Raw genomic sequence first — 13411 nt, forward strand, 5'->3', positions numbered from 1 at the left:
AAACAAAAGAGGGAAGGAAGGAAGCTTTTTAGGTGCTTGTAATCACTTCCGTGGAGGGCTGATGTTGAGCCAGTAAAGGAACAGAAAGTGGTGGACTGCTTGCTGCGTATAATTGAGAGGACTTGGGGCAGTAGGCATGGGCCTGCGACTGGATTCTGAAAACCGAATTCAGGTAGATTCTCCACCTAAGGAATGTGCCAGGAGATGCTGGGGCTCTGCCTCCACCAGCAGAGACCACTAGTCCTGGGCCCAGACTCCCGTATTGTCTGGAGGGGCTGGGGTTCTAGCAAATTCATTCTGGGAAACCTTGAGTCAAGTGGATCTGGACTGAACGGCCCCCGCAGTCAGCTGGGCTGTTTGCGGCAGGCTGTGTAGACGTGTGGCACCCCACGGGCACACGGGGGCGGGAGGCTGCTTGTGGCAAGGGCTCTGCCCTCCTTCCTGGCCTCAGGCGCCCTCCCCACGTGCTGCAGAGGCGTGCTGTGCATCTTCTCGGCAATGTGGAGGACCGTGTCTTCCTGCTCTCGCTGTCTTTATTGTTATGATCAACAGCGTTGAACTGAATTGGTCATCGCTGGAGATTAAGCAGCTGTGGTTTCGAAGGGCATGTCCATTGACCGCATGCTGCGGGGCAGAGCTGGGCTGGCTGGGCAGTGTGCTTCATTGCCCGGTTATGTTTTGCATTTATCTGGTGTCTTGCAGAATTGCATTTAAAAACATCAGAACACCTAACTGAACCATGTCCTGTCTTCCTCTAAAGTTGACACACCGCAGTCCAGTGAGGAACATGGTTCCTTTCTTTGCACACGAAATTAAACTAAAACAAAATTTACAACAAGGTGTCAGCAACATTAATAACAGTTGAGAGAGTGACTTTTGCTGATACAAATTCTGTCGTTAAGACAGGCTGAGGAAATCCCCCCGGTTTGTTGCTTACTGGATTTTCCCTCCTTCCTTAAGGTTCGCCATCGATGGTGTGAACTCATTGTTAAGCACAAATACACAAAAGCCTACAAAGACGTGGAGAGATTCCTCCAGGAGGATCAGGTAAGTTTCCTTTTTCAGCAGATGGGAATTCTTTCATTCCGTCCCCTGACTTCCAGTGCACTTACTAACACAGGGACCCAGGTTGTGAACTTCTCTTTCATAACAAATATTTAAACATTTTGCAAAGATTTTTTCTTTTTTCTTTTTTTTAAAGATTTTATTTATTTGAGAGAGAGAATGAGAGATAGCACGAGAGAGGGAAGAGGGTCAGAGGGAGAAGCAGACTCCCCGCTGAGCAGGGAGCCCGATGTGGGACTCGATCCCGGGACTCCAGGATCATGACCTGAGCTGAAGGCAGTCGCTTAACCAACTGAGCCACCCAGGCGCCCTTTGCAAAGATTTTTAAGAAGTAGGTAGGAGCTTCCCTAACACATTCTGGAGCTGATTTTCCCCTCTCTCGGTGTCCCTAAAGCAAACCAAAATGTTGGTTTGACGTGGCTGTGGACCACTGTCATTACCACATGATGCACATGCAGACCTCACGGCGTCACCAGGTCTTGGGCCAGGCCTTGGCTTAGCTGTCCCGGTGTGCGCCCATGTCTTCAGCGGCTCTGAGTAGTCATGGAGAGCCCCGACTGCCTAGGACAGCCTGGTCTGTGCCCACACCAGCCACGCCCCGCCACGCCCCTGTGTGTCATCCCGTCTCCCCCACCCCCCTCCAGTTCCCGTCCTGCCAGAACTTTCCTCACTATTCACGGGGGAAGGCGGTTGCCTTCCCCAGAGCCCGCAGGAAGCACGAAGGAGCGTGAACATGTTCGGGGGTGCCCTCCTTGCCGCCTCTGCACACCCACGTCTGCCCAGCATGGCTGTGGGGGGTGGTGCGTGTGCCACGGGTTCTGTCAGCTTCTGGAAGGCAGCCTGCAGCTCATTGCTGTTAGCATGACCGTTGTGTGCTGCTGAGCGAGCTTTGCACTGGGCACTGTGGGCTGGCAGAATGGAGCCATGCTTCCGTGGGGGTGGGGCGAACAAAGGGACTTTTGAGAGAGCCCAAGTATGGAGGGCAGCCAGCAAGGAAGGGCTCGTTCTTCCCACAAAGAAAAATACATGACTTTGTAGCAGAAGAAATGTCACATTTGCACAGTTGGAGCAGAGGTGTTTGGAAACAGGGACAGAATGTAAGAAGCAACTTAAGGTTTCTTTTGAAAACCAAAAGTAACTGCTTTTTTAGAGCCAAGACCTTTGCCAAATAAGGATTACAAGTCAGCTTTCTCAGGGAAGACGTTTTTGAGCCCCAGACTACCAAGTTTTTATCTTTGTGCTGTCTTTGAGATCCTTATTTTAATTTGTTCCAGCAGAATGTAATGCATAACTGTGCTTGGAGCAAGAGAAAAGGCAGAACCAAAGGGGTCTTTTGGTCTTCCAGGATATAATCGGCTATTTTTCAAATTGTAGCAAACTGCAGAGGTGGTGTTTGCTGCCCGGGTGGGCAAGGCTGGGGGGCTCGGCTGGGCCGGGCAGAAGCAGTGGGCAGCTGTTCCAGGGCAGCAGGACGGTTCTCCCTCTTGAGGCACCATGGGATGTGCTGGGGGCACTGTCCTGCGAGGAAGGCCTGCTTGCAGCCGTGCGGGTTTCCATGGCGGGCATTGTGGGGACCTACCTGCCTGTACCTGGCATTCCTGACACAGTCATCCCTGGAGAAACAGGTTGTCAAGGTTCTGTTGATGGAATGGATAGCTAAGAATTCTGGGGGGGGGGGGGGGGTCAGTGTGAACGAGAGAGAAGGAATGGAAAACTGTAGGTTGCAGAAGTACAGCTGGTCAACCATCTGTCTTTCTCGGGTCTCTTGTCATTCCCAGATGGGCAAGTTTGTGTGCAAGCAGCATGGACTGTGTGCATGCGGACGCCTCATTCCTGTCCCTCCCTTGCTCTGCCCCTGTGCCCTGCAGGCCATGGGTGTGTACCTGTACGGGGAGCTGATGCTGAGCGAAGACTCCAGGCAGCAGCAGGTCGCCCACCGGTGCTTTGAGCTGACCAAGGAGCAGATGGAGAGATCCTCAGCCGAGGTGGTGGCCGAGATGTTATTCTGAAGAGGTGATTCTCTCCCTTCCCTTTCTCCGCTGTTCAGCTCTAACCAGAGATTCCTCGTTGGAGCCACGTGAGCTGATAATGAGATGCTGAGCCACGGTTCTCTGCTCCTGCTCCGTGGCCAGTGGCCAGTGGCCAGTGGCCTGGGAGGGCAGGCAGGTTAGGCACCTGCTTGCAGCATGTGGCCCGCTCTGGCCAGAGTAGCTCTCCTGGCACTGTCCACTTGAGGTTCTGTTACTTGTAGGGACAGAAACATGGGAGAGCACTTGGAGTATTTAGACAGTGGCCTGGGGAGGCCGCTGGAGCACTGATCCAGTCGTCCAGGTGAGGGCGCTCATATGGGAGCACGTCGCCAGGTTGCCCTGAACCTGAGCTCCGTGCAGATGTCTGTGTGCATCCCTGGTCCCCCGGACCCCCATCTTCAGGAGAACTTGCGGGGCCACCTGCCAGAGTGCACCATGCACTTCTCGACAACCCCGTGCCCGGCTTATTTCTCACCTTGCATTGGAGCAGAATTTCTCCCTGGTCTGCACTGGAGTGCGAGCCCTAAATTATTTAAACTGCTCCGGTTAATTGTGCTTGGAATTGACCTGTTAGATTTACATCCTAGCAGTTTGTTTTTAACTGGGTTTCTGCATTTTAAAAGTCACATCCCAATGGTCTGGGAAGCTTTAGGTAGAACTGTGGGGCTGTGAGCATGGCCCGTGACAGCCACCACGGCTTCTGTCTCTTCTCGTTGTTCTTCGAGCCTTTATGTGATATAATGGGGCCTAATTTTGTATCATTTTTTTTTTTTTAACTTCACATCAAATCTGAAGCATTTTTGATGTTTATACAGCTTCTCTACATGTAGAATTCTTCATGGTTATTTAATATTTTATGTAGATATTCTTAATCTGTTGTCAGACTTTCAGTGTGCTTCTGTTTTGCTGTTAACAAAACCATTTCTAACGTGTTTAAATATCTTATTTATTTGAAAGAACTCTTAATACTAAGGAGAGGGTTTTCTAAAGTATGATCCCGTTCTTCCAGAAAAGTCCAGGAAACGTGTTTGCCAGGAAAAGGAAATAGTGGGGGTATTTGCCACGATTGTACGTCTTGTAGTGCAACAGCCGTGCATGGTCCTTCCCCCACCGTCCCCGTGGCAGCGGTGGCGCGTCCTGGGCAGAGCCGGGCCGGCAGGAAAGACCGCGAGCCTCTCCTGCTGCCACCCTGTGTAGCTGCGGGATAAACCCTACTTCTCTGACATGTTTTATTTCGTGGAGAGTTGGGGTTTCCTGAAGACTGTGCATACAGTGGGGCATTCCCCCCGCCCCCTTGCAGCTTGTGGGGAGCCACAGTGGGCTCCACGGCTTTCGCTTCTCCATCTGGAGTTTTCGGGGGAGCCCCGGTCACGAGTCTGCTCCCCTCCTGTCCCTGCCCCTTGGGGATCAACGCAGGGCCACATGCACACCCCTTCCCCGTAGCTCCTGCTCAGTGACAGTGGCACCTTCCAGCGGGGGACGCCCCGGCCCTGTTCACTGAGAACCCTGGGCCCCCAAGGTGGAAGCGGCGAACCACGTAGGGGCAGCTGCTGGTTGCATTTTTCATTCCGTGTGCCAAAGCTGCACAGGCGCGCGTGGTTGCCGCTGAGTCCTCTGGCTGTGGGCTGGGCCTCCAGGACGCCAGGTAAAATGCCCAGCGAGCCGAAGTCGAGGCTGCGCGGTGGCCGGCGGGTGGACGGCGGCGCCTGGCGCTGCTCCGGTGCTCTGGCTGCTTGGGTTCCTGGCATGCTGATTTGTGACTTAAGATTAAAATCACATTGCCAGGGATTACCACGCAGCCATGACCTTGGCTGCTCCTTCAGAAGCCGTAGTTCTCTCTCTCTGCAGTTCGGAGAACAGACGCATCTTGTAGCTCTTCTCCGGAAACAGAAGAAGCAACAGCCGTGGAAGACGCTCGGCGGCCCGCTCCTTACGCCCAGCCGACGACCTCTCTGCCGAGGTGCAGAGCTTAGCTGATTGGTGAACAGTGACTGGTTTCCGCTTTGTTCACAGTGGCTAAGTTCTGCACCTGAAGAGAAGGTGAGATGGGGACAGTTAAGCTGCTGGGGCAGAGGCCGCCGCTGAGCGGTCCGCTCGGTGCCGGGCGCGATTTCTGGAGGCTACGAGACCCGCTCGGCTCCGAGGATGCGCCTCCCTCCTGTCGTGAATACATGAATGTATCAAAAGTCTGCGGAAATATAAACTCACTAATTAGACATCTGTCTGAAAGGTCAAATGTATTGAAAGCTACAAAACTACTTCTTCTCTAAGAACTAAAGCTAAAGGCATCACCAGAAAAATCAAGTGAAAACTATGTCAGCAGTGGGTTGCATGTGAGTAGGGCTGGTGCTTTCCAGGCGAGCCCTGCTCGCAGTTTGCCGAGCACGGTAACCTCTGTTTTGTGTTCGCAGCCCCCGCAGGACGGCACCGAGCTCCCAGCTGAGGCACTGCTTCCGGGCTGTCGATTGGACCCGCCCTCCGGTGCCTACTGAGCTGATATCAGTTCTCATTTTACACACTGGCTCAGTTCAGCAGGAACAGGAGTCGAGCCCTCGAGCAAAAAGCCTTCCTGTTTGCAAGTGCCCAGAGGCTCCGGAGCTGGGACTGCGCCCACGTGAGGACCACGCGTCGGTGGCGGTGCCCATCTGTATGTGGCCCTGGGGTGTGGCTGTCCATAGAGCCCTTGCGCCCTGGCGCCTGGAGGGCGTGAGCTTCCATCCTAGAGGCGGACCGCAGGTAGCGCTGCGTGGGGCACCTTGAGACTGTGGGAGCAGGTGCAGTGAAGGGGGCCGGAGCTGCGTGGGGCAAGGAAGGCCGGGCTGCGGCCCCCGGCTCTCACGGCCGTGTGCAAGCGACGCAGCTGTGAACCCCACTGGCGGGGTCGTGAGGTGCAGCCGGTCTCCTCCCATCCTCTGCTCAGGTCCTCTCTCCGAAGCCGGAGCGGAGGCGAGCAGAGGTACAGGTTATAAGCATTCCTCTGTTGTTACCAGGCAGTAAATTTTACTGCTCTTTCCTTTTCAGGGAAGGTCACAGCGAGATTCTTATGCATCTACGCCTAGCCCTGGACATCGCAGGAAGGGTAACGGGGCTGCTAAAGCCAGCAGCCAGCAGCATCCACGCCTTGGTGCTTCTCTTTCCCGAGGCTGCTCTCCCTGGAGCTCATGGACTGCGTGGTGCCTTTGTCCCCTGCCCTGAACTTGCCACCTCGAGATATTCAGTCTGCATTGGATCTCTTCTGTGAGGCGAAGGTGCTTCTTTCACACAAATGATGAAAGCTGCCTGAGATGCATTGGAAAAGCTGCTGAACATTTTGCATTGATCCCCTCAGCATATGGCTGCACTGGAGATTTCTAGAATTCCAGGAAGTCAGCTTCTGTATCCTGGGACCAGTGGAATTCTTCTCTAGATCATTTCAGAAAGATTCTGCAGGATTATTTTGATTGTTGGGTGTGTTGTTCAAATTTGTCCAAACGTTAATACCCTTGGTAAAAAGGCAGGGTAAGAATCCAAGACATATTCATAATAAAACAGTGGATTACTATTTTTGCATTCCTGTGTGCTTCTGAATTTAATAATTAAAAAAAAAATGGTGTTACCCAAGGGGTATTCTCTGCAAGCTGGCCCCGCCCCTCTCCCGCCCACCGGCCCCCCCTATGGCTCTCCCTGCACTTGGAGACCAGGCTGCAGGCGCCGTGTGGAGGGGGGACGGCGTGCAGCCACCAGGCCGCTGCTCTGTGCGAGCCCGAGCCCGGCTCCAGAACCAAGTGCACCCCGCTCTACATCTGGCCTGTGGGAGGAAGCGTGGCGTTAACACCTTCCTTCATCAGAAGCTCTTGGTCTTCAGAATTCTTTAATGGGGCCTGTTATTCTAGAAGGTTTCCCGGGGCTTTGCTCTTCACTGTTACACGTGTTCTGCATATGAGGATATGTGCCTTGTATACCACGGTGGTACAAGAATCCTTTTGATTTTTGAATTTTAATAAATGTAAGAACGCTGCTCCCTGTGCCGACTTGGAATAGATGGTCTGCGTGAGCGTGTTGGGCCTACCACGTGGGGCAGGAAGGGACCGGGGGGCGCAGACTGCGCCTGTCCACGTGCACACAGCTGCTCCGTACCTCCCTGTGGCCGGGAGCAACCGGTCGGCCCAGTGGTTAGCTGACTCTTGTTCTTCCAGAAAGTTAAAGCCCCCCTTTGTCTCTAAAAGCCACTGAGGCAGGGCTGAGCCACCCCACGCATGGGATTTTACACAAAGACAGCTAATTCCCTTGCTCCCATGATCCCCTGAGTCTTGCAACCAGTTTCGGCCCGTCCCTGAGGTGTCACCTGAACCGGCACCCCCCGCCCGCAGTCCCCTGCCCCGTCACTGCCCTGGCTGAGGCCTGTGCCGTGTCTGCCTTCTCGGCCTGCGACACTGGGGGCCTTGCCTGTGCCGGGTGTTGTCCCCCATGGGGACGGTGAGGGAGGAGGGGTGAGTGGATGCCCCGAATTCCCGCCCACACGGCGGGATGCCCGTGGCTGCCCTGCAGTGAGGGGACAGACAGCTTGGACTAGCGTGCTGTTTTCTGCACATGTCCTCTGATTGCAGAAAAGCAGCCATGGCGGACCGCCCGGGGCGTGCAAGGGGCTTGAGGTTAGAAAGCCCACTGCCCTCCCTGGGTTGCTGTTCTCCACAGGTGCACATAGCACCTTTTCCAAGGGCGGCCTCCGGGCAGGCGGGAGAATTTGCAGGGGGCCCAGGAGCCCTGGGGACAGAAGATGGGCCGTTGTGGAGACAAGGGTGTGGGTGTGCCGGTGAAGGAGGGAGGCTGCCGGGCCCAGCTTCCCCCAGCGGGGCCCGCCCTCCCCCCAGACAGGTTTAACTGGGCAGATCCCCACCTAGTAAGTGACAGGATATGAATGTGGGTCCACGTGGCTCAGGATTTCCCTCCCTGTGACAGCTCCTCATGGCCTGGACTGTCACACGCTCCCCAGGGACAGCCCACCTGTCACCGAGGCCTGCACTCCTTATCTGATTTGCTGTAGCGATGGGCCTGGGTGAGGGCGGGGCCAGGTGACACAAGCTTTGGGAAAATGGCATCTTGAGTCCCCATGGAGACGGCACAAAGACCCGTCCGCGTGGCTGTCTCGTACACTTTCTGGGCGGCACGGGTCCTGGTCTCTGCTCCCCCAGAACTCCTTTCTGGCCTAGGCGGTCCCCCCGACCCCTGCTGTAGTTCTCTCGTTAAGCAGACACGGGGGGCTGAGCTGCCCCCCAGGAGGAGTGGAAGAAATAGAGAAGAACAAGCCCGTTTCCCAACAAGACGGTGTACCCCCAGCAGAGCGCCCGGGACAGGAGGGGCCCACCAGTCACCGTCGGTCCCCTGGTCCAGTGAGAGCGGCTTCCTTACGTGGTGCGTCAGTTTGACCCTGAATCACACTCGGCCTTTACTGGCTGCCAGGAACCCGGCATTTCCCAGGGGCGGTTTGGGGGCTCCCCGCCAGCAGTAGTCCGTTAGCAGGCTCGCTCCTTTGTGAGGCACCCTTGGCCCGCCGAGCCCACGCCTGGGACGTGGGGGCCACTGAGCAAGCCCGCCCCGCCCCCACCCAGCCAGGCAGTCAAGCACAGAACTGGCGGTGTTTTAACAGGTTTATTTAAAAAGCAAGAAGCAAAGCCTTGTCCTCTGAGCGAGTTCATCGGTTACCTGCCAGTCAGCTGTCCTCCCCAGAACCAAGGGCTCTAGGAATGGAAGCGCTCCTCCGTCCCTTAGGGAGCAGACCATGTGTCTTTGAAGAGCAAGTCGGGTGGGGACAGGAGCACATCTCCCCAGGTCACCTTGGCTTCCAGCATGTTTGGAAACAGGCTGGGTCAATCCATGGTTGGACTGAGGGGCCAGGCCTCCAATGTCCCCGGGGTGCTCCCCACTGTGCTGGGCCTGGCTGGCAGCCCCTGGCCAGCCTGAGGCAGCCCCCGTTCCTCTCCTGCCCGGTTGGGCTGAGGGGCTGAGCTTCAGGAAGGGGGTGAAGGGACATCCCGAGGAGCTCTTGCTGCCCGCCTGGCTCCCATCACCTGGCCCTGGGCTTTGGGCAGTGGCAGGGGCAGAAGTGCTGGGCGCCCAGGCTGTACCAGGACAGGAAATGCAGGTGGGGCAGGGGAAGAAATACAAGGGAAGATGTTTCAGTTCTCCCTCTTGGCCTCTATTTTAGGATGACAGGGTTTGAAAGCATTTATTTTTATTGGAATTTCAAATCAAAACATAGAAATAACAAGTCTCCCTCCCAAACGAGGTACAGACATGTCACAAAAGCAGGCAGAACCCACGTCCCAAGTACAGGAACTAGAAATAGTAAACTGTGTCCCTAACCTTCAACCATCCATTTAAAATGAACAGAGCTCCAAAAGAAAGGCCTCAGACAGATGTTTCCAGAGCAACCTGGCTTTCTTCCCTGACCCGGCTGATTCAGCGTGGACACTTGGCTAAACCCAAACACGGGCTGCGCCAATGTTTTCAGAGCTTTCCGTTCTGGGCCACCCACTTCCCGGTTCTGCAGCTGAGCGGCGCGGTGGCAGGATGAGGGGCGTGAGGGGGGCTCTGCCCGCCCCGGTCAGCAGGGCCGACCCGCACTGTCCGCCCTGCTGGACAGATCTCTGGGCATCCCGGGCCTGTTGCCTCTGCCGGCCGGCCTGCCTGGAACATTCCCATTCCTGAGAAGTCAGGAAGGGGCTGCTACGGGTGCCACCGGCAGGTGACAGCATGCAGCCGCTTTGGGGTTGGATGGTCCCTTGGAGGATCCTCTCCCCAGGGCGCCTGGGGCTGAACGGCCTCCAACTGCAGAGAGTGGGGCGGGGACCCTCCGTGCCTACAGACGGGAGCCTAGACTCCTTCAGCCCCGGATGGGGGCTGGGGGGGCAGAGAGGGCCCGGGCGTCGGAAGCCTCAGGGAGGTGGGGGCTTACAAGGGCGGTCTGGACCTCCCAGGGCAGTGCGGGGGGGGGGGGGGGGAGGGGGCGGGCATGAACTCTCAGCACCCCCCCCCCGCCCCCCGCCCCAGGCCACAGTCCTGAGGACAATGACCTCGGCCTTCCCTGGCTGGGCCTTGGGGGTTTACAAGGTGGAAGGGAGGAGAAGCCGATTGGGGCTATTCACAGGCGGGGTTTTATAGATCTTTTCCCACCCTTTGGGGCTGTCTGGGAGATTGATCGGCCAATAAGGCATTTCTGTTCCAGTCCAGAGGGTGTGAAAAAAGAGGGAGGAGGCCATCGGCCCAGCCTGGGGGCAGAAGGAAAGCCGAAGTTCCCAGGACCAGCCCCTACCGCGAAGACCCTTCTGCCGGGATGGTGGGTGGGCGTCGGGCGGCCCCGGGGCCAGAGCAGGCCGCAGAGGCAAACACGGCCCTCGGGACAGGACCGGCCAGAGCTGCCTACTCTCGACAGCTGGGCCCGGAAGGGCTGGTGACAGCACCAAACAGCCGTGCGTGCGTGCGCGTGCGCGTGCATGGAATGCAAAGCAGAATGCAGAAATGCAGATCAAGGCCTCTCCCACCACGTATTTCCAGCTACTCCAGCAGCGCTCGGAAAACTAACCTGCTCCCCGCGGAGTGTGGGAGAGAATATGGTTCAGGCCCCTGGCTTCGCGGCGACAAGGACTGCCGGGGGTGCCCCCCGCCTCTTGCGGCTGCGCTGCCACTTAAGCTGGCACAGCCGAGGGGGGTGCGGGGCTCCTGACCGGGCGGCTCCCTTGGGCTTGGCGGGGAAGCAGATACGCAGGGTGCACGCCGTGCGGTTACCTTAAGCCTTCTTGGCGCTCCTCCTGCGGCCCTTCGCCGTGGTTCCACTACTGTGAGGCCCGGCCCCAGTGGCGCGGGAGGTGCCGAAACCGCCTGAGGGTGGGCTCTAACTGAACCGCCAAGAGTCCGGTGTTCCAGAAAGTTCTTTCCCGCTCTAATAGTCTTCTCTTGTTGCACTAGGCCTGGCAGAATGGGCCGCGGCGGCAGAAGTGAGTGTCCTGGCACCGGAGAAGTATACTGTGGATGAGAAAGGCAGGAGTGGAGGAAGCCCCCCCACCCCCCACCCCCGGGGCCAGATCCCGGCCCTCCTCACCCTGCCGCTTCGGGCTTGCGCGTCCCCACCGCATGACTGCAGTCTCCCGAGACTCAGTTCTGCGTAAGGAGAGGCGCTCAAAATAAACCCAAGTGCGGGGATCAGGAAGAGGCGCGAGCCAGGTTTAGTGTTTGCCCAAAAGATGGGCCCCGCGTGCGTTTATGTTGGGTTGTAAAGAGAAGACAGATCACTTAAGGGAACGGGATTGTTTTATTTTATTTAATAAATTAAAAGACTTGCCGCAGAAGAGAGAAGGGCAGAAATTCTGGCTTCAGTGCCCTGGAGGCGGAGGCCGTCGTGTAGAGCGGCTACGCGCGTATTAGTGACCGCGGCAGCTGGGCGCCCGGACAGACCACGAACTGCTCTGACGGGGCTGCCCACGGCATCTTACCCTATGTAGGGGACCTGGATGCAACCAGGTTGTCTTTTTCTAGAAAGCTCTGTTCGAGGCTAGAGCGTTGGTCCTGTGAAGCGCCGCGGTGCTGGTGGAAATGCAGGGCATGGTGTCGGCGCTGCCCCGGCTCCGCTTAGCCTCTCCGGGAACAGGCAAACACTGAGTACAATCTGGGGGCCTACATCAAGCAGGCAAATACAAACTATACGTGAGGCAAAAAGGACGTTTTCCTCCGCCTGTTCACCTGGTCCCTTGTCCCAAGCCTCCAGTGTGAGGGCTCGACGGGGGCCCCCGGCCCCGCCCAGCCGCTGAGGACAGCGCGCGCACGCCCCCCGGCTCGACGCCCCGACGGGAGCCCGGCACACACTCCTCTTCCCACGGGACAGACTGGGTCTCCGGCGGCCCGCAGGAGGGACCTGACTTCTGTTTGGACGGCTCTGGGTCCGAACGTTGCGGACTTCAAGAGGCAGGAGGCCCCGGTGGCGCAGGGGCTCCGCTCTGGGTTCCCCGCGCAACCTTCCTGGCAGGGAGTCCTCGTCTGTAAACCGAGGACGAATGAATTTTTTTTTTTTAAACTCTTCATTTTATTGGTCTTTTCTGCTGTCTTTCTATGCTGTTTTTTGTTGTTGTTGTTGATTTTAAAGATTTTATTCATTTATTTGACAGAGAGACACAGCGAGAGAGGGAACACAGGGGGAGTGGGAGAGGGAGAAGCAGGCTTCCCGCTGAGCAGGGAGCCCGATGCGGGGCTCGATCCCAGGACCCTGGGATCATGACCTGAGCTGAAGGCAGACGCTTAAAGACTGAGCCACCCAGGCACCCCCGAATGAATGTTTGTACAGCCCTGGGACCGGGGCCTGGCAGCAGCTCTAAGGGTGTGTGGGTTGACAATGTATTAAACCAGCCCTTGACCATTGCGCCTTCGAGGTGTTTCCAGGGAGCACCTGTTGGAGGCAGCGCCGCCGCCGCGGGCATTCTGCACGTGCACGGGGCGGGGGGGGGGGGAGGGGGCGTGTCCGTGGGACGGCTCCCGGGTTTGCTCCTGGTGGTGGGAGCCGTGCAACCCGAAATGGGAGGAGGTGGCTCTGAAGAACTGGATTTTCCTTCATGGAGAATAGGATATGTAAATTTTACATGTTTTATTTAATGTTATTTTGGGAAACCTTCCATAACAAAATTGGCCATTTTCACCATTTTCACAGGTACAGGGCAGTGGCATTAAGTGCATTCACAGTGTTGTGCAATCGTGGCCACCATCTGTCTCCAGAACTTTCTCATCTTCCCAAAGTGAACCGGTCCCTATTCAACACTAACCTTCCATTCCCTGTCCCCCAGCCCCTGGCTACCACCGTTCTGTTTTCTGTCTCTACAAATTTGTCTAGTGGAATCACACAATATTTGCTTTTTTGCTCTGGCTTAGTTCCCTCAGCAGAATAACCTCGTTTTGTCCATGTTGTAGCAGGTGTCAGATCTTTATTCCTTCTATGGCTGAATAACATTCCGTGGGATGGACAGACCCCATTTTGTGGATCCCCTGATGTGTCACGGCCCCGGGCCTGTTTGCATCTCTGACTGCTGGGGGTTGCTGCTGGGAACACCGTGGACGGACACCTCTCCCGGTTCCCCTTTCCGTTGCCCCAGGGACACGGGGGACACAGCAGCAGTGTGATTGCTGGGTCACCTGGTGATTCTGTCACCACTGTTTCTGGGATGTATGCCTTTTAAACGTTACAATCTCTCCCTTCTGTGAAGGACGGTGCCTTTGCCTCCGCCCCGCGTGGCCAAATCAGTCTCTTTCACTTTGGCATCTTGATATGGGAAAATATTTTTATTAATTTGAGTTTT

The 13411-nt window shown here is 56.5% G+C and overlaps 1 protein-coding gene across 4 annotated transcripts in view; it reads left to right on the top strand.

The window, feature by feature from the left end:
- Window positions 1–6202, top strand: part of AOPEP (aminopeptidase O (putative)) — a 346624-nt gene extending 340422 nt beyond the window's left edge. For 3 of the 4 annotated variants that reach the window (XR_003612126.2, XR_015766844.1, XR_003612127.2), the window contains 4 exons: window positions 961–1047; window positions 2934–3078; window positions 4944–5135; window positions 5507–6143. Coding sequence is in view for 1 of the 4 variants with exons in the window: in XM_028122247.2 (XP_027978048.2) it covers window positions 961–1047; window positions 2934–3074 (228 nt within the window). In the remaining 3 variants the exon portion in view is untranslated. Of the gene's footprint in view, window positions 1–960; window positions 1048–2933; window positions 3079–4943; window positions 5136–5506 lie in introns of all 4 variants that reach the window. The other variant, XM_028122247.2, reaches the window with a different exon arrangement.
- Window positions 6203–13411: the final 7209 nt, after the last annotated feature.

Source organism: Eumetopias jubatus, unplaced genomic scaffold (genome assembly GCF_037043125.1).
Source record: "Eumetopias jubatus isolate StellerSeaLion01/CBP00866 unplaced genomic scaffold, mEumJub1_p1.0 scaffold_15, whole genome shotgun sequence".
Classification (NCBI taxonomy): domain Eukaryota; kingdom Metazoa; phylum Chordata; class Mammalia; order Carnivora; family Otariidae; genus Eumetopias; species Eumetopias jubatus.